This window comes from Populus alba, chromosome 17 (assembly GCF_005239225.2).
Source record: "Populus alba chromosome 17, ASM523922v2, whole genome shotgun sequence".
NCBI classification, from domain to species: Eukaryota; Viridiplantae; Streptophyta; class Magnoliopsida; order Malpighiales; family Salicaceae; genus Populus; species Populus alba.
Genome location: NC_133300.1, coordinates 19,234,957 through 19,258,456, shown reverse-complemented (window position 1 = coordinate 19,258,456; position 23,500 = coordinate 19,234,957). Strand labels below are relative to the sequence as shown.

Sequence of the window (23,500 nt, the reverse complement as noted above, 5' to 3'; positions counted from 1 at the left end):
TATTATTGTTTTATTATTTAAAAAATAATATTTTTTTTATTTTTTTTTATAAATTTATATTTTTATTTGTCATTTAAATTGTTTGAGACCTGTAAAGTTGATTATTAGCTTCCAAGTAATTTCATATTTTTTGTTAGGAAATATAAAGTGAATGACAGCCAATAAAAACATGATATGTTCAAATCGTTTTCCATTTATAATAGTGTTTAGATAAGTGAATGACCTCATCAACTTTGCTATTAAAAACATAATACGGGCAACCGTGTGATTATGGTTTGGATCGAGGTCGGGACAAGTGCTGGAGTTCATGATCTTGACCACCTAGCTTGTTCGAATAATTCTCTTCTATCGCCTTTTTTTTTAATGTTTGTTTCGAATAAGTTTATGAGATTAGTTGTGATTATGATGTTATTCTACTGTCATTAAGAATAAATTAACTCTAACCGAGGATTAAAACACATTTATCAAAAACTTTTTGCACTGTGTCTAGCTAATGGAGAATATATTGAAAAGAAAAAATACCCTTGAGAATTCACAGCCAAAAGCGTTAATCACGTTTCTGTTTAAAACAGGAAAAGGCATGCAATAATTGACAAATGTTGCTTGAAATCACAGCTATGTTCCTTCTCTGAAACTTCAGTTGCTTTATTATACTATTATAGGCATCGCCAAGTCAAGCCTGCACCGTGTGGAGCCTAATCAATATAATCAGAGACTACTGTTTGCCTTTTCCATTTTTCATCTCATACTGCTCTGTCATCTCAATATTTACTTGCCATTTCTTGCTCACCTCCCCTGCTTTTAGTTTTCCTTGCACCTTTTCTACTTCTTCTTTTCCATTCCAAAACAAGCCATGGCTGATGCAATTCTTTCTGCTCTCGCGAGTACAATAATGGGGAACTTGAATTCCCTAATTCTTCAAGAGCTTGGACTTGCTAGGGGCCCAAGGACCGAGCTTGAAAATCTCAAGCGCACGTTCAGAACCATTCAAGCTGTGCTGCAAGATGCAGAGGAGAAGCAGTGGAAGAGTGAGCCTATCAAGCTGTGGCTCAGCGACCTCAAGGATGCAGCTTATGTTGTTGACGATGTACTGGATGAGTTTGCAATTGAAGCTCAGTGGCTTCTGCAGCGAAGAGATCTCAAAAATCGAGTAAGATCCTTCTTTTCTTTTGGTCATAATCCACTAGTTTTTCGACAAAGGATGGCTCATAAATTGAAGAATGTTAGAGAAAAACTAGATGCCATTGCCAAGGAGAGACAAAGTTTCCACCTAACAGAGGGGGTTGTGGAGATGGAAACAAATAGTTCTGATCAGCGTCAGATTGGGTCTTGGGTGAACAAATCAGAAATTTATGGAAGAGGCAAGGAGAAAGAAGAACTAGTCAACATCCTGCTCTCTAATGCAGACAATCTCCCTATTTATGCTATATGGGGAATGGGGGGGCTAGGAAAAACAACACTTGTTCAACTGGTCCTCAATGAAGCGAGTGTTGAACAGCAATTCGGTGCTTTGAGGATCTGGGTGTGTGTATCTACTAATTTCGATCTCAGAAGATTAACAAGAGCCATCATTGAGTCCATTGATGGTGCCTCTTGTGATCTTCAAGAATTGGATCCCTTGCAACGATGCCTCCAGCAAAAGTTAAATGGAAAGAAGTTTTTGCTTGTATTGGATGATGTGTGGGATGATTATGGTGATAGTTGGAATAAATTGAAGGAGTTACTAAGTTGTGGAGCTAAAGGCAGTGCTGTCATTGTAACTACGCGTATTGAGATGGTTGCTCGTAGAATGGAAGCAACTTTTGTCCAGCGCATGGGGAGGTTGTCTGAAGAAGATTCTTTGCATTTGTTTCAACAGCTTGCATTCAGGATGAGAAGGAAAGAGGAGTGGGTGCACCTGGAAGCCATTGGAGTATCAATTGTCAAGAAGTGTGGAGGAGTTCCTTTAGCTATAAAGGCACTCGGGAACTTAATGCGGCTAAGAGATAGTGAAGATCAGTGGATAGCTGTCGAAAAAAGTGAGATTTGGGATCTAGTAGAAGAAGGAAGCATGATTTTACCTGCTTTGAGGTTGAGTTACACTAATCTATCACCACATTTGAAGCAATGCTTTGCGTTTTGCGCAATATTTGCAAAAGATGAGGTGATGAGGAGGGAGGAGCTGGTTGCTTTGTGGATGGCAAATGGCTTTGTTTCTTGTAGAAGAGAAATGGATTTGCACGTCAGGGGTATTGAGATATTCAATGAACTGGTGGGAAGGTCATTTCTGCAAGAGGTCCAGGATGATGGATTTGGCAACATAACATGTAAAATGCATGATCTTATGCATGATCTTGCACAATCCATTGCAGTACAAGAATGCTATACGAGTACGGAAGGCGATGGGAGGTTGGAAATTCCTAAAACTGTCCGTCATGTAACTTTTTATAACAAATCAGTAGATTCGTCTTATGAAGTTCTCAAGGTCCTTTCACTTCGCTCACTTCTTTTGAGTGAAGTATTTCTTTGGAATGGACAGGGAAAGTTTCCTGTCCGAAAACTTCGAGCCTTGAGTTTAAGAAATGTCCGGGTGAAGAAATTGCCGGAGTCAATTTGTGATTTGAAGCATCTAAGGTATCTAGATGTATCATGCTCCGAGTTCAAAACACTGCCTGAAAGTATAACCTCACTCCAAAACCTCCAGACACTAGATCTGAGTTCTTGCAGCGAACTCATCCAATTACCAAAAGGTATGAAGCACATGAAAAGTCTTGTCTATCTTGACATCACATATTGCTGTTCACTTCAATTTATGCCTGTTGGAATGGGGCAATTGATATTCCTGCGAAAACTTGCCCTGTTTATTGTGGGTGGGGAGAATGGTCGTCGCATAAGTGAGTTGGAAGGGCTGAATAATCTTGCTGGTGAATTGAGTATCGCAGATCTTGTGAATGTTAAGAATTTAAAAGATGCCAAAAGTGCCAATTTGAAATTGAAGACAACTCTTTTGTCACTGACTTTATCTTGGCATAGGAATGGAAAGTACATTTTTTACCCTTGGTCATTTGTGCCACGACAACAAAGAAAGAGTGTTATACAGGAAAATAACAAGGAGGTCCTTGAAGAGCTTCAACCTCATTCAAATCTGAAGAGGTTGAGGATATGTGGATATGGAGGTTCAAGATTTCCTAATTGGATGATGAACTTGAACATGACGCTACCAAACCTGGTAGAGATGGAGCTATCAGCATTTCCCAACTGTGAACAACTTCCACCATTGGGGAAACTGCAGTTCCTCAAGAGTCTTGTATTGCGTGGAATGGATGGTGTGAAGAGTATTGACAGCAATGTGTATGGAGATGGGCAGAATCCATTCCCATCTTTGGAGACGCTGACTTTTAGGCATATGGAGGGATTAGAGCAATGGTCTACGTGTACTTTTCCTCGCCTTCGAGAATTGGAGATGTTTTATTGCCCTGTTTTGAACGAAATACCAATTATACCCTCCGTCAAAAAGTTACACATCCAGGGAGGTAATGCTTCGTTGCTGATGTCAGTTAGGAATCTCACTTCTATCACTTCTCTTCATATTGAAGGGATTGACGATGTGAGGGAGCTTCCTGATGGGTTTTTGCAAAATCATACCCTCCTTGAAAGCTTATATATTGATAAGATTCCAGATCTGGAGTCTTTGTCAAATAAGGTATTAGATAACCTTTCTGCTCTTAAAAGCTTGACGATTTGGGGTTGCGGGAAACTTGAAAGCTTGCCAGCGGAAGGTCTTCGTAACCTCAATTCCTTGGAGGTCCTATACATATATGGTTGTCAAAGATTAAATTGTCTGCCAATGAATGGGCTGTGTGGCTTGTCTTCTCTTCGTAGGTTACGTATTCAATGGTGTGATAAATTCACATTTCTATCAGAGGAAATGCGGCATCTTACGGCACTTGAGGATTTGAAACTTGAGGAATGTCCAGAGCTGGATTCATTGCCAGAGAGTATCCAACATCTCACTTCTCTCCAATCCCTATTCATTTTTGATTGTCCAGATTTAAAGAAAAGGTGTGAGAAAGATTTAGGAGAGGACTGGCCTAAAATAGCACACATCCCTCACATTGAAATCATCTGAAAGCAATTAAAGAATCCTTGGATGGATTGGATGCATCAACATTAGAATGATGGGGACATTGGGGATTGTGGTAGATTACAGAGATTGGACTTTTTGGCATTGCATTTATGGGTATAAAGATTTTATTGTAATTTCCTTCCCCACATATTTTCTTTTGGTGAAATTGCTATTCATGCCTTTTCTTTCTTTACTTATCCTTGTAAATTGCAAGAACGAGAGACCACATGAACCCCCCTGCGCAAACTGGGAAAAAAAAATCTTGGCATTAAAAAAAATAATATCATGAGACTGCAAACATATTTTAAAAAACAAGAAAATGTTGGGATCTGGATCATTAACTCGGCTAGGATTAGATCAAATAAGTTTCTCCTATCTCACAGCATCTTATACACCAAACAAAGAAATCAAAATAAGTGACCATGTTAAAAAAATAAACATTAATAAAAAAATAACAAAAATATATTTCAAACTATATATAAAAAGAATTGAGAATTCATGCGGAAGAAATGACCAAAGCAAATCATAGTGCGTACGTGCAACTCATGCACAAGATAACGATAATTTTTTAAAAAACTTAAAAAAATAAAGAATAGAATACAAAGCTTATAAACATTAAAAAAAATATTGTGATCTTTTTAACATTATCTTAAATGGGTAATTTTCATTATTTTTTCTAAATGCGTCACCTAAAACATGTAAAGTAGTTTAACATGATGACCCGTGAACAAAATACACCAACAATTATTTTTAAATTTTTTTTTTTAAAATATCAAATTGCCCCTGTTTTAACTCACAATTACAAAATAACTGAATTGAAAAGACAATAAGCCCTTTAACCATAGTTTAAAAAATCTTGACTTAAGAGGAAATTAAGTAAATAAATTGTTCATTTGAAAAGTAGAAAACGGACCTGCCCTTCTCCTGACCCAATGATTACCAAAAGACCAAAAAGAAAATACGAGTAACCTTAAGACCATAGTTAAAATATATTTGTTTTAAAGGGAAACAAAGTTAATTCATTATGTTTTTTTAATTAAAAAATTAAAATCACCCCTCAATTGAAGCCATTTTTATTGCATATCAAGGGCATCCAAGTCATTACACTATATATGTCACGACCCGAATCCCGGATCCGTGACCGGCAACGTAGGAGCGGTGTCGAAAGGACACCTCACCTACGCTAAGCCTCAGAACGGACATATCAAAAGAATAATTTGTTCAAAAATACGCAGCGGCTCATAATATTCAGAAATATTATATTATTCAAATACTGATGAAACCAAAAGATAGTTATTAAAACAAAAATAATAATTCATAATACTCATTACATTGTCAAATCCAAATGTAATTAAAACAAGGTAACAATGGAGCGTCTAAGACATCAAATCAAAACTGAAAGGAAAGCCTCGCGAACAAGCAAGGCATACCGACCAGAACTGAAGAAGCGGAAACACTCAACAAAGGCCCAGAAACTAAGAACCTGAAATAATATTTAAAAATGAGAGGTGAGTTCAACCAACTCAGTGAGGGAATAACATTTAATATACATTTTAGATATTTCAGATATTAATAAGTTGTAAGATGATTTATCTTAATATACATATACATATACATATACATATACTTACTAAACATATTATCATAACGTAACATATAGTTATCATAACGTAACATATTATTATAACGTAGTGGATTACATGTCAGAGATCAGATGACACCCGAAGGTGACCAGATGACACCCGTCGGTGACCAGATGACACCCGTCGGTGACCACTGTGGGATGATCAATCGCCACAGGCTGATGCCTCTCTCACCAGCTAGGTAACAGAATACTATGTGCACACAGGCTAACTATTCTCCGTTAGCATGGAGTTACTGACAAGTCCCATATCAAGGCATAATAGATAATCACAGAATCATCAAATAAACGTATATCATATCAAATAGAATTTACTTTATCAGATTTCGAGTGCAAATTCAAGAATAAATTAGTACTCGGAAAATAAAGCAACATATATAAGTATTCAAGAAATTTACTAGTTGTACTTATTGTATACTCAACATACATATTTATTTATATTATATGCATATTAAAGATTATTCCACTCACCCGGAAAATACAGAACTAAAAGGAATGTCGGACGAAAGACCCGAAAATCCTATTAAGGATCGTTAGGAGAACCTACAATAAATATATGAAATATACTCAAAAACAGATCAAACAAAAGATCCCAATGCATAAAATAAACCGGGCTTAATCTCCCAAGTTTAGGGACTAAAACGACAATTTTCCAAAACAGGGACCAAAATGTAATTTTGCCAAAATTAGAGGACCAAACTGCAAATACCTAACCATACTGAAATTTATCCATAATTCGTCCTTATCTTTGTCCAGAATCTTGAATTATGCCCCAAGGTCCAAAATGTGATTTTATCAAAATATTAGGGGTCAAATTGTAATTTGTCAACTTGGAGGACCAAACTGAAAATATCAATTATACTGGAATTTTGCCTTTAAATCATCCTCAGTTCTGTTCAGAATCTCAATTTATGCCCCAGGGACCAATCTGTAAAATTTCCAAAGTTCGGGGACTAAACTGCAATTTCTATAAATTGAGGGACCAAACTGAATTTTCGTCATCTTCAACCTCAAACCCAGAATTTCAACAGATCACCTACTGTTATCCCCTTATTTCTAACACAATTTCACCATTTAAACAAAATCATAACTCAAAATCATTATCTTTCAATTCAATCTCTCCAAATCAACTAATTAATCAAATACCCACAATAATCAACTCCTAACCTTCAAATTAATTCATCAATTAACTCAAAATACAAACTTCAAAACTCTACAATTAATCAAAACCGAAATTTAACATATTATACACTTAAAACCATAAATCTTACCTTTTTACTTATTTCCTCTACTTCTCTTCTCCTTTTCCCCTTATTTTCCCTTATTTTCTCTTCTTCTTCTTCTTCTTCCTCCCTTCTCTCTTACGGTTTGTTCTTCCAATATTCAGATCCCTCTTTTTTTTTTTTTTCTTATTTATATTTATCAACCATTGGTCAATTACCACACTACCCCTCAATCATTTATACCCTCTCTTTAAGCCTCCAAGGGCTTTATTGTATTTTCCAATCTTTTCAATTTTCAAAACATTACAATATATATAATACATTCTAGATCCTAATCAAATTAATAATGATAGATATGTCCAATTACAATTGGACCCTGAAAATAATATAAATGAGTTTTTTAAGGTTAAAATAATAAATACACTATTGTCGTCCACAGTTCTCTGAGTTTGTGCGCGTAGTGAATTCCAAATCTGTTTTAAGTTTTTTTATGTTACTTTTTTTTTTTGTTAATTTTTAAATATTTTTTGAATTCACACCTCTTTTATTTAATGAAACAGGTCGCATTCTATTTTCAGAGGTCCGTTTAAGAGGGGCAATAGCATCCTTGTGAGTGCAATCTTGTTCCCTTATATCTTTCCACTTGATATCGCCACCACAGCTTGATCTCATTCTCTCCGATGTTGATGTTTATTGGATTAGTCATACGTGAAGCTTAAACTCAAGATGTTGTTGCTGAAGGGCTCTGGTATTTTATTTTAATTTTATCCTAATCCACCCTTACTTTCTTCATTCTTTTTTCTTATAAGATAACTGCAAAGTGTTTTACAATTATGATTAATGAGCAATATGATAAAAAAAATCAGGAATGACCTTGAGCAAGAATACATCTGGCTGTAGAACCATGTTAAATGTCCTCGGGGACCATACTTGTAATATTTTGAATTAAAAGAGATAGGAAAATGCTAGAAAGCCCTTGGAGGCTTAAAGAGTAAGTATAATTAATGAGGGGTATTGTAGTAATTGAATAAAGAGATGATAAATATAAATAGAAAGTAAAAAAAAAAAACAGAAAAAAGAGAGAGATCTGCAATTAAGAATGAAAAATCAGGAGAAGAGAAGAAAAGAAGAAGATGAAGAAGAAGAAGAAGAGAAAAGAGGGAATTAGAAGGGAAATAAAAAGGAGTTGAAGGGAATAAGTTTAAATGTAAGATTATGTATAAATATATGTTAATTAAGCTTTAATTTTGGTTTTGATAAATGTTAGGGTTTTGAAGATTATGTTTTGGGTTTAATTGATGAATTAATTTGGATGTTATGAGGTTGATTATTGTGGGTAATCGATTGTTAAGTTGAATTTGAGAGATTGTAGATAAAATGATGATTTTGAGTTATGGTTTTGTTTGAATAGTGAATTTATGCTAGAAATCAGGGGATAATAGTAGGTAATCTTTGAAAATTCTGGGTTTGAGGTTGAAGATGATGAAAATTCAATTTGGTCCCTTAATTTGTGAAAATTACAGTTTAGTCCCCAAACTTTGGAAAATTACAAATTGATCCCTGGAGCATATTCCGAGATTCTGAACAGAAAAACATATGAATTATGGGCAGAAAGCTTGGTCTGAGGCATAAAGAACATATTGCAGTCTATGGAGAAAGGGATTGAGCAGAGACTTACCGGACGGCAGCACGAAACAGAGGATATTAGTACTTTCAATTGGGTAAGAGGGAAAAAAAAACAATTTCCTTGCTGCTTAAGTTCTCTTATTATAAGATGTCTTACATTAGTTTCTTTACATCTTGTCCGATTGACAGGGTTTTTGCTAATCGCAAAAGCTTCCATTTGTGTTGGCCGTGACATAGAGAGAGAAGGAAAGGGGTATTATGAGGACACAAGGCCTGCTTCAAACATGGATCTACATGTTGCGACTTCCATGATTGTAGAAACCACCATCCTGTGGAAGCCATGAGAATCTCAAGCAACACCTCAAACAAAATAATGTTGTTAGTAGTTGTACTTACAAGGAACCTTGGAAAGATTTGTGTCAGTAGGATGGATATCTTTCAATTTGTTTCCATTTGTATTTGAGGCTGCGAGGGATGTTATTCCTTTGCTTGCTTGTCTTATGATTGATTCTGCGTTTTGTGTTGAACACTGGAATCTTAACTTTAATCACCTTCATGGATATCCAGATTTCCAGTGCCTGGAAATGGTTTAAAAAGATTTTGTTTTGAGGTAATGCAGATCACATCTCTAGTTGTGACTGGATTTAATAAAGTTACTTTATACACTTGAAATTACTCCATGCTTTTCTCTTGAATCATTAATCCTAAATGATTAATCATGGATAGTTTAATATATCAGTGAAGCTAGATTATTGACCGAGCTCGTACAGGCTATACTAAAATTTATATATATATATATATATATATATATATATATATATATATAAGGATTGATACTTTAATCTACAACTGTCAAAGAACCTGAAGGCATAATATGATTTAAGTAAATCCCATCACCAAACACTTTCACCCTTTCCATTTCTCATATTTACTTACCATTTCTTGCTCACATCCCCTGCTTTTAGTTATCCTTGCACCTTTTCTACTTCTTCTTCTCGACAATCTATGGCTGATGCAATTCTTTCTGCTCTCGCGACTACAATCATGGGGAACTTGAGTTCCCCAATTCTTTCTGCATTTTTAATTGAATTCTCTGCAACTTCTTCTGGAACCATAAAGTCAGGGTCTTCCAAATTGTCACCCCCTTCTGCTAACTCAGTTTGAATCCATGAAGACCAGTCAACATCACTATCTGTTTCCCATGATAACTCTCTAGTTTTTTGCATGACATTAATCTTATCCATTACGTTTAGTATCAAGTGATGATTCAAAACTTCATAATCCCTGCATAATTTGTAAAGGAATCTATTAGATGTGGGAAATCTAAATGCTGTTTAACCCAATTGATATAAATCTAACTTTAACCAACCTGTATGTGAAAATGGCATGTAGAAACTGAATAGAGGCAAGAATCCCATAGAGTAACCTGAAAACATTGATTAGCCATGTTTGTCGTTCTATACTATTTGTTGTGAGCCGAAGCGTTGCTACTTCTACCAGAAACGTGGCAACAAGACCTGTGAACCAAAATCAGATTTAAACTAGTTATAGAGCTATCTAAACCTTCAATACTTGATTTAAATACCAAAAAAACAGGAAGACAAAATAGAAAATAAGAGAAATACAAGACATACGTACCAACATAAAGCCTCGCTCTTATGGTATATGTTTGCTTTGTACTGGTGAACATGTAAACGATAAAGATTGATGCAGTGTAGAGGATGAAAGCTTTAATTATTCGTGATTCAAGCAACATAGCGTTATGCAAAGCAAACAGCTTCTCCAGAGCAATGAACATGCTTGCTTGCTTTGATTCGAAAGCTTCCTGAAAAATGGGAAAACCATGTCTCATATAATCCTTGTCTCAAAAAAAACTGTAATGGAAATCATAAACCTCAATGAAAACACTAACCTGAGCGGCCAATATTGAATTTGAATTTTCTACCAAATGGCCATGGACCTTTTGAAGTTGTTCTTGTTGCTGAAGAAGCTCTTCCTGCTGTTTATGGCCATATTCAGCAAAGTGTTGCAGCGTACTCCTGTAATTCGGTAATAATTTCAGTTAAGCTCTCTAATTATTTACTTGTAATTACAGTAATTTTGTCTTTGAAGACATTGTGTCTCCAACTCTGCCAATCTGCTTCTCTATTTCCACAGCTTCGTTTCTCACATTGTCTACTTCTTGGCCCAGATTGGTGTAAGCATCATGAAGCATCGACATCCCTTCCTTATGCATTACATGTAATGTCATACCCCGGGTTCTATTGTCCAAACAAAAAAGAATTAAATATCCGGAATACGCATTACGTGTAATGCATATTTTGGACAATAGGAAACCACAACACGATCTTAGATTTTATCAGACAAAACAATGCAGCTTACCTTAGGTAGGGCGTAGTTGGGGTGCTAATACCTTCCCTTTACGCAACCAGTCTCCGTACCCCATCTCTGAGACCAGTTAGGGTTCCTAGTAACCAGAATACTAGGTGGCGACTCCCAGTCCATTTTTAGCTTAGAGACAAAGAACTCCTTGTCTCACCATATTTTCCATGCCAAATAGACAACACACCACACCCTCACGAAGGGTTGGTAGTGGACGATCGCCGCGCCGCCGCACACGTGCGACAGAATGGCGACTCCACTGGGGACTTTGTGGACTAAGCTTTGTTTTTGTCTGATGATTGTTTTATTGTTGTGGTTTGCGTGTTTATTTTTAAATATGTATTTTCTTTATATATTTGTTCATATTTAGTTGCACGCTTTAATTTCTGTACATATTTATCTCATGCATCACATAGTTAATGTTTTTTTAAAGCACACACAAGCTTCAGGTTAGGAGGGGGACTAGCAGCTTACCTTACGACTTTTAGTCAAGGTTTAAGTTTGTGTAAACCCCAACTCTTCGTTGAGTGCTTAGACTGGTAATAGTTGGACACGTGCCAACCCATTGCCTACAAGCCCCCATATTGCCTCCACGAGGGCGATCACTGGGACAACGAGAGCCCCTTTTTAGAGACCAAATAGTAAACCTACCTTTTGTCTCACTTAAAAAGATTAGAACCTGCTTGTAGGATGTATGCTCCGTAAATATTTGTTTTGCATCCGAGCAAACCCTTCTTGAAGCATCTTGAACTCAAGACTTGTGGGTGACACATTGACCGTCACTCCGAAAATTTTCATTGTAGAGTTTGGGCAAAAATCATGATTCTTGTTCCATCATACAAGAGTTACGACCATATTGTCACCCCTCGAAGGGCAAGTTCGTCATATAGATTACATATTCATACATTTATTATGCATGTACCGGGTCGAAAAGTAGGTTCCCCCGCATAATCTGTGCTGCACGTGATTAAAGAAAGATGATGGGAGCAAAGAAAGATGTCGGATAGAGGCTCATTACCAGATTGAGGTTGGGAGCATCAAAGATGAAGTAGCTAGACTCAGATTTGCTTGAACAAGTGTTGAGTATTTAAATGGCAAGAGAATGTATGCATAGTCTTCTGTGGGAACACTGCTTGTCCACGTTCAATTGAAGCTGCCTCTCCTTTTCAGTCATGAACAACAGCAACAATGCCTTCAGTCATCAACTAATGACAACTCGAATTCCTGTCCAGTTGCACTCTTAAGTGTTCATTGCCTCCACATCATCTAATGGAACCAAACGACTACTAGCCTCCTGTTCATGGTGCATTAGTCTGATTTGAAGTTATCCCAATTATGAGCTCAATTCCAGTTCAACAGCACAAGATGTTAGTCTGAAAAACCATGATCAGACACTGAACTTCTACATGGTAGAGCTCTTTGTAGAGATTTATTTGTGGATTTGCCAATGGAAAATGCAAAAGGGGATGTATTAATTTTATATGCTTTGAAACTTTTTCCCACCAGTGGCACGAGCAAAACATTGTACTAGGCAGAGGAGTCAGGTCTGGTCTGAAAATATTAGTCGTCGAACTTCAACATGACAGAGCTCTCTCTACAAAAATCTGTTTATGATGCTGCAAGTTGAGAGTGCAAGAGAGGATTTACTAATTGCATATGCTACAAATATTTCTCTCGTCAGTTTCAGCATGAAGAAACTGTAGCATGTTTGAAGATCCAGATTTGGTTTGAAAAACATGGAGCAGACATCAAACTTCAACGTTGCAGAGATCTCTTGGCAGGAATCTATTTGTGGATCTGTAAATGGGAAATCCAAGAAGAGGTGCAGTGGTTTCAGATTGTCCACAATTTTCTCCTACCAGTATTGGCATTAAAACGCAAAAGTGGTTGTTTGCTGCACCGTCAATGAGGAATCAAAGAGGAAATAGAGGAGTTGTGGATTCATCAGTTTCTCTTCCAATTTTGACAACATATGATTCCATACATGTTTGTTTTTGCGCACTGCCAGGATTACCTAGCCAGTTCCCATGGTAGCATGAATTGCTCAAATGTCTTTGCCAAGATGGGACATTCCTCTACCACTTAAGCTTGTCGACCAACATCTGCCAGATTCCAGAATTTTGCTTGACTCCGACAAATCCCATGCAACTACCATTTTCTAGGTGGTATAATCCAGACAAGATATGTGATGTCATGGTGGGGTCCTCGGCCATTTCAATGGAATAGTTGCAAGAATTCAATTGAATAGTTGTCATGTAAGTTTATGTGCCAGCATCTGCTAGATTCCAGACTTTTGCTAGACTCCGACAAATCCCATGCAACCACCGTTTTCTAGGTGGTATAATCCAGACAAGAGATGTGATGTCATGGTGGGGTCCTCAACCATTTCAAGTGAACAATTGCAAGGATTGCAAGAATCGAGTCCTGAAGTTGGTGAGCAAGGGACAAGTGGAGCTTGCAAAGGAGGGTGTCATTGGCTATATTGTCCCCCGAACATCATCAAAATGACATGTGATCGAAAGTGCTTGGAAAAAACTCAGATATTGCCAGAAAAGCTAATTCAAGAATGGTGATGAACTGTCAATCATATTGTTATGGAATTCTGCATTTTTGTTTTGGGATCACATCTCATCCTTCAACGAAACAGGCCTTGCTATTATCTTTTTGTTGTTTTGAAATCAACAAATGTTTAGCATTTTATCCTGACAAAATATTTTTTCCAAACTCCAACATGCGATAGAGGTTAATCAATCCGGAAGATTAAAAATGTTTTGAATGCAGAAATGACTCGATGCTTGAAAATGACATGAGGTGACTAAACAATTTTGAACTCATACCTCCTGAAACTGAACCACACATCATATAGCTAAGTTTTAACAGTATGCATAATGACATGTAGTGGATTTGGTAGTTATGGACTCGTGAATCATGATTCTTACAAGTCCCAATCATTACACTGGATGAGGTCAAAATTTATCGGTTCTAACCGACCTTGCTTGAAATGAGAAAAGGCCATCTTTGATATCCCTTCGCTTTCTAAAAATTATATCCTTTGCAGTCCCATTTTGAACCTGGTGAAATATTTTTCTTTCAAAAAGAAACCCTGACTAGGATCACACCCTACATTGGGGGCAGATGAGAGATATGTTGGAGACATTGATATAATTAATGGATAAAGAGGAAGGCTTAGAACAAAAGTCCAATGATTGAAAGAGAGCTAGAAGAAGACACATAGACTGGGGGCATATAAGAAAGTTTTGAGGAAGGCTATGATGAAAAAAACAAATGAAAAAAAAGAAGAAGTTGAAATTGCTTTCACTTAAAGACAAGTCAAAGATAAAGGAAGGAGAACGCCTATCATGTCTATGAAAAGCAAAAGAAATTTCAATCAAGGACACAACAAAAGTCAATACCAGAAAAAAAAAAGACTAAGCTATAAACGTGATTTTTGGTGTCCATTATAAAGCCTCTGATGTTATCAGATGATTAAGGTTAGTTATTCATCAAGGAAATGTGGATTTGCATTATGACTTATGTTAAGAAAAGTCTAAACTTTGAGGTTAACAAGGTTATATGTCGTTTCCTCTACAAAGACAACAATAGAAAAGAGTTGATGAATAGTTGATGTTGATCCTAGGTCTTTGAAACCCTCAAACACCTTTTGAGCCTGTGAAATTCCTTTCTTTCATAGCCATGAACCATAGCCTGCATTACGTGCTTTTAAAAGCCCTTTTTAATCAAGCAAGAAATTTGAACCGATAAATGGCGCTCTCAAAACTTAAAGAGCTTTTCCATAAGGGTCGTGACTTCATGAATTAAGCTATCGGTTATTATGCATGCTGATAAAATAAGCTATAAGAAGAGAAACAACCTTTCTTAATAAAAGCCTGAGCATCTTGTTTTTGAAATTCATAAAAATGTCACCTCATCACAGACCGTCAAAAGATATACCCAATATCAAGATCAAGGATTCAAATTGATACAAAGAACCATGGAAAAAGCCATTTTTAATCCTACATTGGGTCAATTTCTGTTTTCAAAATGCATGACAATCAAAGGACTATATATTTCGAATAATGTGTGTTGGGTCTTTGATCAAAACGCTTGATTTTCAAAAGATTTTCAAAAAGGACATCTCTGATTTCATTTCAACAAACTAGACTTTGAAAAGACATGATCTTTGAAATATGAGAGTTGATTCCAGAACAAGGAAGATTATCAAACACAGAAGAACAGTGATTGAGTATGCAAAATTGTTGATAGAAATGACATTGAAGTCCTCGACACTCCTTGAAAAGTTGAGCAGCTGGGGGCAATACAGTAGACCTTGAAAAGGAAAAACAAGCAGTGCTCAGATCAGCTATGAGGCAATGATTAAATGATGAATCAGTGAACTGAAGACAATGACGTTCAAAGACAGATAATCAATGAATGAGCACATTCAGATCATACTGGGGGCAATGTCATTCCAAAAAAGCCCATGCTCTAGGGAACCCTGTCAGCAATGGAGAAACAAGGATGTACTCGAAGGACACTTTCATATCATCATCTTTTGAAGCATGGCTAGCAATCGTTGAGGATACATGAATGAATGCAATTGAATGGTGAAAAGATGCACATCACCAAGACTGGCTGTGGAACAATGCCGCACTTGAAGGAAAATCTCATATTATCATCCTTTGCAACATGGTTGTTAGACAGATGTCATCACACAACTGCACTGAATGAATGTCGGAAAGGCACCCACCTCGAAGACTGATTGTGGGACAACTTATTCTGAAGCCAGATGAGCGCTTCACTGCATGAGTATGGGTGATAAAAGCAGCATCATTGATGAGGCTGAGGCATTTCTTTTCACAATCTGATTAGAAGAGTTGAAAGGAATCTATGAGAAGAGCACTGAGCATACAACCATAGGCCTTTGTACTGCAAGCTATGAGATGCATGTCTGGATGACTGGATGAGTTCCAAGAAGGCTGATGATAACATGTACTTGAAGAGTACTGTTTCAACTAGAGTTAAGTTCATGACTGATTAACAATCTTGATGGGTATTGGCATGATGCACACAATCAATCAGAGGATAATTCTCAGAAGAAGCCAGGAGAAAATCCTTCATGATGAATCAAGCAGTACCACACTTGGGGGCAGGGTCAAGCTTGATGAACGATGCAAGCAGTAATTGTCGAAGACAGCCCGGGATGGGCACTGCATTTACAGCTGAGTGGATGGCTAGCACATGAATGAGTCAATGCATCGGAAGAACAAAGAAAGCTTTGGGATACAAACAAGGGCACCCTATGACGATGGAGCATCAAAGAGGGGGGGACCTATATTTCAAATAAGGTAAGGATGCATGCATATCATCTAACCTAAAAAAAAAAAAAAAAAAAACCATTTTGCACATATTTTTGAATTGTTACAGGAAAATCCTTAATGAGGTCCAACAAGATGTTGGAAAGAGAAAGAAGTATGGTGGTGATGATAATAAAGAATCGGTTTTGATCATGGAATAAAAGGACGATGGGATGAACCCTACCATTAGGAAAATCCCAAAGAAATGAATAGATCAACCTTGCAACCGGGAAGCCTCGAGTTTTCAACCCTTGCAGTCAGGAAACACCGAGTTTTTCAAACCCTATTATTGGGAATTATCAGGAAGCACCAAGTTTTGCAGCCCTTCTTCTGTCATCCCCTCAGGACTTCGCCAGGTAAGTCCTATTTTTCACACTTGTCATATCACATCTTCCATTTGGGTTGGTCACCCATGACAATGAGACCACGTTTTTTCATATTCTTTCCACACGGGTAGGTCACCCATGACAATGAGACCGCCTTTCATCATATTTTTTTCCATCTGGGTAGGTCACCCATTACAATGAGACCACACTTCATATTTTTTCCCCCTGGGTAGGTCACCCATAAGAATGAGACCACTCTTCCTCTTTTCCATTTGGGAAGGTCACCCATCACAATGAGACCACCATTTTTTTTCCTGGGTAGGTCACCCATAAGAATGAGACCACTCTTCCTCTTTTCCATTTGGGTAGGTCACCATCACAATGAGACCACCATTTTTTTTTTTTGGGTAGGTCACCCATTATAATGAGACCACTTTTTACACATTCTTTTGTTCCAGTTGAATGAGGTCGCCAGATGGGATCTCATGTAGCTTTGGTTAAAGGGAATCGCCAGAAGGGGCTTCAGGTTGACCGAGCTACACACATTCCTTGGTTATGGTTAAAGGGGATCGACGAAGGGATCTCAGTTTAACCTAATTGGAAAGGATTTTGGTTCTGGTTGAAGGGGATCGGCGAAGGGATCTCAGTTCAGCCCAACCACACACACCTTGGTTATGGTTAAAGGGGATCGACGAAGGGATCTCAATTTAACCTAATTGGAAAGGATTTTGGTTATGGTTGAAGGGGATCGGCGAAGGGATTTCAGTTCAGCCCAACCACACACACCTTGGTTATGGTTAAAGGGGATCGATGAAGGGATCTCAGTTTAACCTAATTGAAAAGGATTTTGGTTCTGGTTGAAGGGGATCGACGAAGGGATTTCAGTTCAGCCCAACCACACACACCTTGGTTATGGTTAAAGGGGATCGACGAAGGGATCTCAGTTTAACCTAATTGGAAAGGATTTTGGTTATGGTTGAAGGGGATCGGCGAAGGGATTTCAGTTCAGCCCAACCACACACACCTTGGTTATGGTTAAAGGGGGATCGGCGAAGGGATCTCAGTTTAACCTAATTGAAAAGGATTTTGGTTCTGGTTGAAGGGGATCGACGAAGGGATCTCAGTTCAGCCCAACCACACAGACCTTGGTTATGGTTAAAAGGGATCGGCAAAGGGATCTCAGTTTAACCTAATTGGAAAGGATTTTGGTTCTGGTTAGAGGGGATCGACGAAGGGATCTCAGTTCAGTCTAACCACACATTCCTTGGTTATGGTTAAAGGGGATCGACGAAGGGATCTCAGTTTAACCTAATTGGAAAGGATTTTGGTTCTGGTTGAAGGGGATCGGCGAAGGGATCTCAGTTCAGTCTAACTACACAAGACCTTGGTTATGGTTAAAGGGGATCGGCGAAGGGATCTCAGTTTAACCTAATTGGAAAGGATTTTGGTTTTGGTTAAAGGGAATCACTAGATGGGATTTCAGGTTGACCGAGCTACACACCGATTTTTGTTCTTGTTAGATTGCCAGATGGGATCTCAGGTAAACCCAATCAAAAGGGAAGGTCGCCCGTGAAAATAAACCAGAGTGAGTATGTGTGGGCAGGTCGCCCCTGAAAACAGACCAGTGTGAGAGTGTGGGTCGGTCGCCCCTGAAAATAGACCAGAGTGAGTATGTGTGGGCAGGTCGCCCGTGAAAACAGACCAGTGTGAGTGTGTGGGCCGGTTGCCCCTGAAAATAGACCACTTTTTGTGGGCAGGTCGCCCCTGAAAATAGACCACTTTGAGTATGAGTGGGCAGGTCGCCCGGGAAAACAGACCAGTGTGAGTGTGTGGGCCGGTCGCCCCTGAAAATAGACCACTTTGAGTATGTGTGGGTCGGTCGCCCTTGAAAATAGACCAGAGTGAGTATTGTGTGGGCCGATCACCCCTGAAAATAAACCACTTTTTCTTCAAAAGGGGGCATGTCGCCCAAGATAATAAGATCATTTTTCTTTTCTTTTCTTTACAAAGCTTACTATGCAAAACATTGAGGAGTTTTGCTTCGTAAGCATTGTAAAGAGGGGGCATCTGTTGTAACCCATTTTTGGGTCCCCACAAAAATAATAATAATAACAATAATAAATAAATAAATAAATAAATAAATAAATAAAAAACAGTGTCGTTTTGACACTATTCCTCTTCCCGCGTGCTGCTAGAGCCCCACACCAATGATTGCAGGCTGCTCCCAAAAACCTGCCGCACACCCTGCTGAAATCAAGGGAGCGGCGCCTTGCTGTCGCGCCCAATGGCCGACCAGCCGCCGCGTGACCCGCTCCCTGGCTCCACAGTGAAAAGCCACGCTCACTGGCTCTATAAATAGAGGAGGAACGACGAACAAAAGGGGGAAGAGAAGAGAGGAGAAGACGGAGAGAGAGGGAACAGAAGAGGGAACAGAAGGGAGAAGAGAGGGGGAAGATCGAGAGAAGAGAGGAGAGAAGGCAGAGAAGAGAAAGGAAGAAGCAGAGAAGAAAACATAAAAAACAGAGGAGAGAGAGAGAGAAGGAAAACCGTCGGCCACCGCGAACCGCCAGCACTGCCACCCCCACCCCTGCCGCATCAGCTGCTGCCAGCATCAACACCGTTCCAGGTAACTTTCTCCACTGTCATTTTTTTTGCTTCGGCTTCGGCTTCATCTGCATGCAGAACGTTTACATTCTGCAGCAGATGAAGATTAATTAGCTAGTTACTGTGCTGTGCACAGTAACTGGCTAATTAATTCGGTTACTGTGCACACAGTAACCCGGTTACTATGTGCACAGTAACCAGCCCATGCATTTGGGCCAGGTTCGGCCCAACCCATGTATTTGGGCCTGACCCGGCCCATTTCAAAAAAAAATAAAAAAAAAAAATTTTCAGCATTTTATAATTTTTCCGTGTAATTTTTATGTCATTTTGATTAATATTGGGTGGTATTTTATGTTATTAAAAATACAAAAATCTGATATTAAAATACCCGGTTTTCGTCAAAAAAAAAAACTTCCAAAAATACAAAAAAATTGAAAAAAGAAAAAAAAAATTTGTGCATACGGCCAAGTGTCTCAAAGCTAAAAATTCATATTGTATTTTTTTCATACACAAAAAAAAATGTTTTAGCATGCATTTTGGCTTTAATAACCAGTTTATTAAAGTCAAGAGAATATTGGCCAATATTTCAAAAACAACAAAAAATTTTGTTTGGCTCTTAGTATCTGGGGTATGACTTTACACGTAATGCATATTCCGGATATTTAATTCTTTTTTTTGGACAATAAAACCTGGGGTATGACATTACACGTAATGCGTATTCCAGATATTTAATTCTTTTTTTTGTTTGGACAATAGAACCCGGGGTATGACATTACATGTAATGCATATTTTGGACAATAGGAAACCACAACATGACTTAGATTTTATTAGACAAAACAATGCAACCTACCTTAGGTAGGGCGTAGTTGGGGTGCTAATACCTTCCCTTTACGCAACCAGTCTCCGTACCCGATCTCTAAAGACCAGTTAAGGTTCCTAGTAACCAGAATACTAGGTGGCGACTCCCAGTCCATATTTTCACATGTAGAGACAAGAATTCCTTGTCTCTCCCTTATTTGCCAAGAATAAATATTTTCCGTTTTTTCCTTGAGGGTGGATGATCGCCACGCCGCCGCACACGTGCGACAGTTTTAATAAAACCATGCTCTGATACCACCTTTGTCACGACCCGAATCCCGGATCCGTGACCGGCAACGTAGGAGCGGTGTCGAAAGGACACCTCACCTACGCTAAGCCTCAGAACGGACATATCAAAAGAATAATTTGTTCAAAAATACGCAGCGGCTCATAATATTCAGAAATATTATATTATTCAAATACTGATGAAACCAAAAGATAGTTATTAAAACAAAAATAATAATTCATAATACTCATTACATTGTCAAATCCAAATGTAATTAAAACAAGGTAACAGTGGAGCGTCTAAGACATCAAATCAAAACTGAAAGGAAAGCCTCGCGAACAAGCAAGGCATACCGACCAGAACTGAAGAAGCGGAAACACTCAACAAAGGCCCAGAAACTAAGAACCTGAAATAATATTTAAAAATGAGAGGTGAGTTCAACCAACTCAGTGAGGGAATAACATTTAATATACATTTTAGATATTTCAGATATTAATAAGTTGTAAGATGATTTATCTTAATATACATATACATATACATATACATATACTTACTAAACATATTATCATAACGTAACATATAGTTATCATAACGTAACATATTATTATAACGTAGTGGATTACATGTCAGAGATCAGATGACACCCGAAGGTGACCAGATGACACCCGAAGGTGACCAGATGACACCCGTCGGTGACCAGATGACACCCGTCGGTGACCACTGTGGGATGATCAATCGCCACAGGCTGATGCCTCTCTCACCAGCTAGGTAACAGAATACTATGTGCACACAGGCTAACTATTCTCCGTTAGCATGGAGTTACTGACAAGTCCCATATCAAGGCATAATAGATAATCACAGAATCATCAAATAAACGTATATCATATCAAATAGAATTTACTTTATCAGATTTCGAGTGCAAATTCAAGAATAAATTAGTACTCGGAAAATAAAGCAACATATATAAGTATTCAAGAAATTTACTAGTTGTACTTATTGTATACTCAACATACATATTTATTTATATTATATGCATATTAAAGATTATTCCACTCACCCGGAAAATACAGAACTAAAAGGAATGTCGGACGAAAGACCCGAAAATCCTATTAAGGATCGTTAGGAGAACCTACAATAAATATATGAAATATACTCAAAAAACAGATCAAACAAAAGATCCCAATGCATAAAATAAACCGGGCTTAATCTCCCAAGTTTAGGGACTAAAACGACAATTTTCCAAAACAGGGACCAAAATGTAATTTTGCCAAAATTAGAGGACCAAACTGCAAATACCTAACCATACTGAAATTTATCCATAATTCGTCCTTATCTTTGTCCAGAATCTTGAATTATGCCCCAAGGTCCAAAATGTGATTTTATCAAAATATTAGGGGTCAAATCGTAATTTGTCAACTTGGAGGACCAAACTGAAAATATCAATTATACTGGAATTTTGCCTTTAAATCATCCTCAGTTCTGTTCAGAATCTCAATTTATGCCCCAGGGACCAATCTGTAAAATTTCCAAAGTTCGGGGACTAAACTGCAATTTCTATAAATTGAGGGACCAAACTGAATTTTCGTCATCTTCAACCTCAAACCCAGAATTTCAACAGATCACCTACTGTTATCCCCTTATTTCTAACACAATTTCACCATTTAAACAAAATCATAACTCAAAATCATTATCTTTCAATTCAATCTCTCCAAATCAACTAATTAATCAAATACCCACAATAATCAACTCCTAACCTTCAAATTAATTCATCAATTAACTCAAAATACAAACTTCAAAACTCTACAATTAATCAAAACCGAAATTTAACATATTATACACTTAAAACCATAAATCTTACCTTTTTACTTATTTCCTCTACTTCTCTTCTCCTTTTCCCCTTATTTTCCCTTATTTTCTCTTCTTCTTCTTCTTCTTCCTCCCTTCTCTCTTACGGTTTGTTCTTCCAATATTCAGATCCCTCTTTTTTTTTTTTTTCTTATTTATATTTATCAACCATTGGTCAATTACCACACTACCCCTCAATCATTTATACCCTCTCTTTAAGCCTCCAAGGGCTTTATTGTATTTTCCAATCTTTTCAATTTTCAAAACATTACAATATATATAATACATTCTAGATCCTAATCAAATTAATAATGATAGATATGTCCAATTACAATTGGACCCTGAAAATAATATAAATGAGTTTTTTAAGGTTAAAATAATAAATACACTATTGTCGTCCACAGTTCTCTGAGTTTGTGCGCGTAGTGAATTCCAAATCTGTTTTAAGTTTTTTTATGTTACTTTTTTTTTTGTTAATTTTTAAATATTTTTGAATTCACACCTCTTTTATTTAATGAAACAGGTCGCATTCTATTTTCAGAGGTCCGTTTAAGAGGGGCAATAGCATCCTTGTGAGTGCAATCTTGTTCCCTTATATCTTTCCACTTGATATCGCCACCACAGCTTGATCTCATTCTCTCCGATGTTGATGTTTATTGGATTAGTCATACGTGAAGCTTAAACTCAAGATGTTGTTGCTGAAGGGCTCTGGTATTTTATTTTAATTTTATCCTAATCCACCCTTACTTTCTTCATTCTTTTTTCTTATAAGATAACTGCAAAGTGTTTTACAATTATGATTAATGAGCAATATGATAAAAAAAATCAGGAATGACCTTGAGCAAGAATACATCTGGCTGTAGAACCATGTTAAATGTCCTCGGGGACCATACTTGTAATATTTTGAATTAAAAGAGATAGGAAAATGCTAGAAAGCCCTTGGAGGCTTAAAGAGTAAGTATAATTAATGAGGGGTATTGTAGTAATTGAATAAAGAGATGATAAATATAAATAGAAAGTAAAAAAAAAAAAACAGAAAAAAGAGAGAGATCTGCAATTAAGAATGAAAAATCAGGAGAAGAGAAGAAAAGAAGAAGATGAAGAAGAAGAAGAAGAGAAAAGAGGGAATTAGAAGGGAAATAAAAAGGAGTTGAAGGGAATAAGTTTAAATGTAAGATTATGTATAAATATATGTTAATTAAGCTTTAATTTTGGTTTTGATAAATGTTAGGGTTTTGAAGATTATGTTTTGGGTTTAATTGATGAATTAATTTGGATGTTATGAGGTTGATTATTGTGGGTAATCGAT

The 23,500-nt window shown here is 37.3% G+C and overlaps 2 protein-coding genes and 2 long non-coding RNA genes across 4 annotated transcripts; 1 reads left to right on the top strand and 3 right to left on the bottom strand.

The window, feature by feature from the left end:
• The first annotated feature begins 518 nt into the window (after positions 1-518).
• LOC118052514 (putative disease resistance protein RGA4) lies at positions 519-4,298 on the top strand. The gene has a single exon (XM_035063510.2). The coding sequence runs from the start codon at positions 854-856 to the stop codon at positions 4,106-4,108; it is 3,255 nt and encodes a 1,084-aa protein (XP_034919401.2). The 5' UTR covers positions 519-853; the 3' UTR covers positions 4,109-4,298.
• Positions 4,299-5,382: 1,084 nt separating this feature from the next.
• Positions 5,383-7,274, bottom strand: LOC140954844 (uncharacterized). The gene is made up of 3 exons (XR_012168389.1): positions 7,019-7,274; positions 6,219-6,290; positions 5,383-5,588 (listed from the first exon to the last, which is right to left on the bottom strand). It is a non-coding gene; the product is annotated as an uncharacterized lncRNA (long non-coding RNA).
• A 2,210-nt stretch (positions 7,275-9,484) lies between these two features.
• On the bottom strand, positions 9,485-10,817 carry LOC118052515 (protein GAMETE EXPRESSED 1). Its single transcript, XM_035063511.2, has 5 exons — positions 10,690-10,817; positions 10,509-10,635; positions 10,235-10,421; positions 9,966-10,113; positions 9,485-9,880 (listed from the first exon to the last, which is right to left on the bottom strand). The coding sequence occupies exons 1-5, from the start codon at positions 10,815-10,817 to the stop codon at positions 9,562-9,564; spliced, it is 909 nt and encodes a 302-aa protein (XP_034919402.1). The 3' UTR covers positions 9,485-9,561.
• A 9,691-nt stretch (positions 10,818-20,508) lies between these two features.
• On the bottom strand, positions 20,509-22,460 carry LOC140954835 (uncharacterized). The gene is made up of 3 exons (XR_012168360.1): positions 22,205-22,460; positions 21,404-21,475; positions 20,509-20,752 (listed from the first exon to the last, which is right to left on the bottom strand). It is a non-coding gene; the product is annotated as an uncharacterized lncRNA (long non-coding RNA).
• Positions 22,461-23,500: the final 1,040 nt, after the last annotated feature.

Excerpts from the sequence above, each read along its gene's own strand:
- LOC118052515 (XM_035063511.2), bottom strand. The coding sequence starts at position 10,817 with ATGTCGATGCTTCATGATGCTTACACCAATCTGGGCCAAGAAGTAGAC. Across the intron at positions 10,422-10,508 it reads ATTCAATATTGGCCGCTCAG|GAAGCTTTCGAATCAAAGCA; the intron begins GTTAGTGTTTTC and ends CCCATTTTTCAG. Across the intron at positions 10,114-10,234 it reads AAGAGCGAGGCTTTATGTTG|GTCTTGTTGCCACGTTTCTG; the intron begins GTACGTATGTCT and ends TTTGGTTCACAG.
- LOC118052514 (XM_035063510.2), top strand. The coding sequence starts at position 854 with ATGGCTGATGCAATTCTTTCTGCTCTCGCGAGTACAATAATGGGGAAC.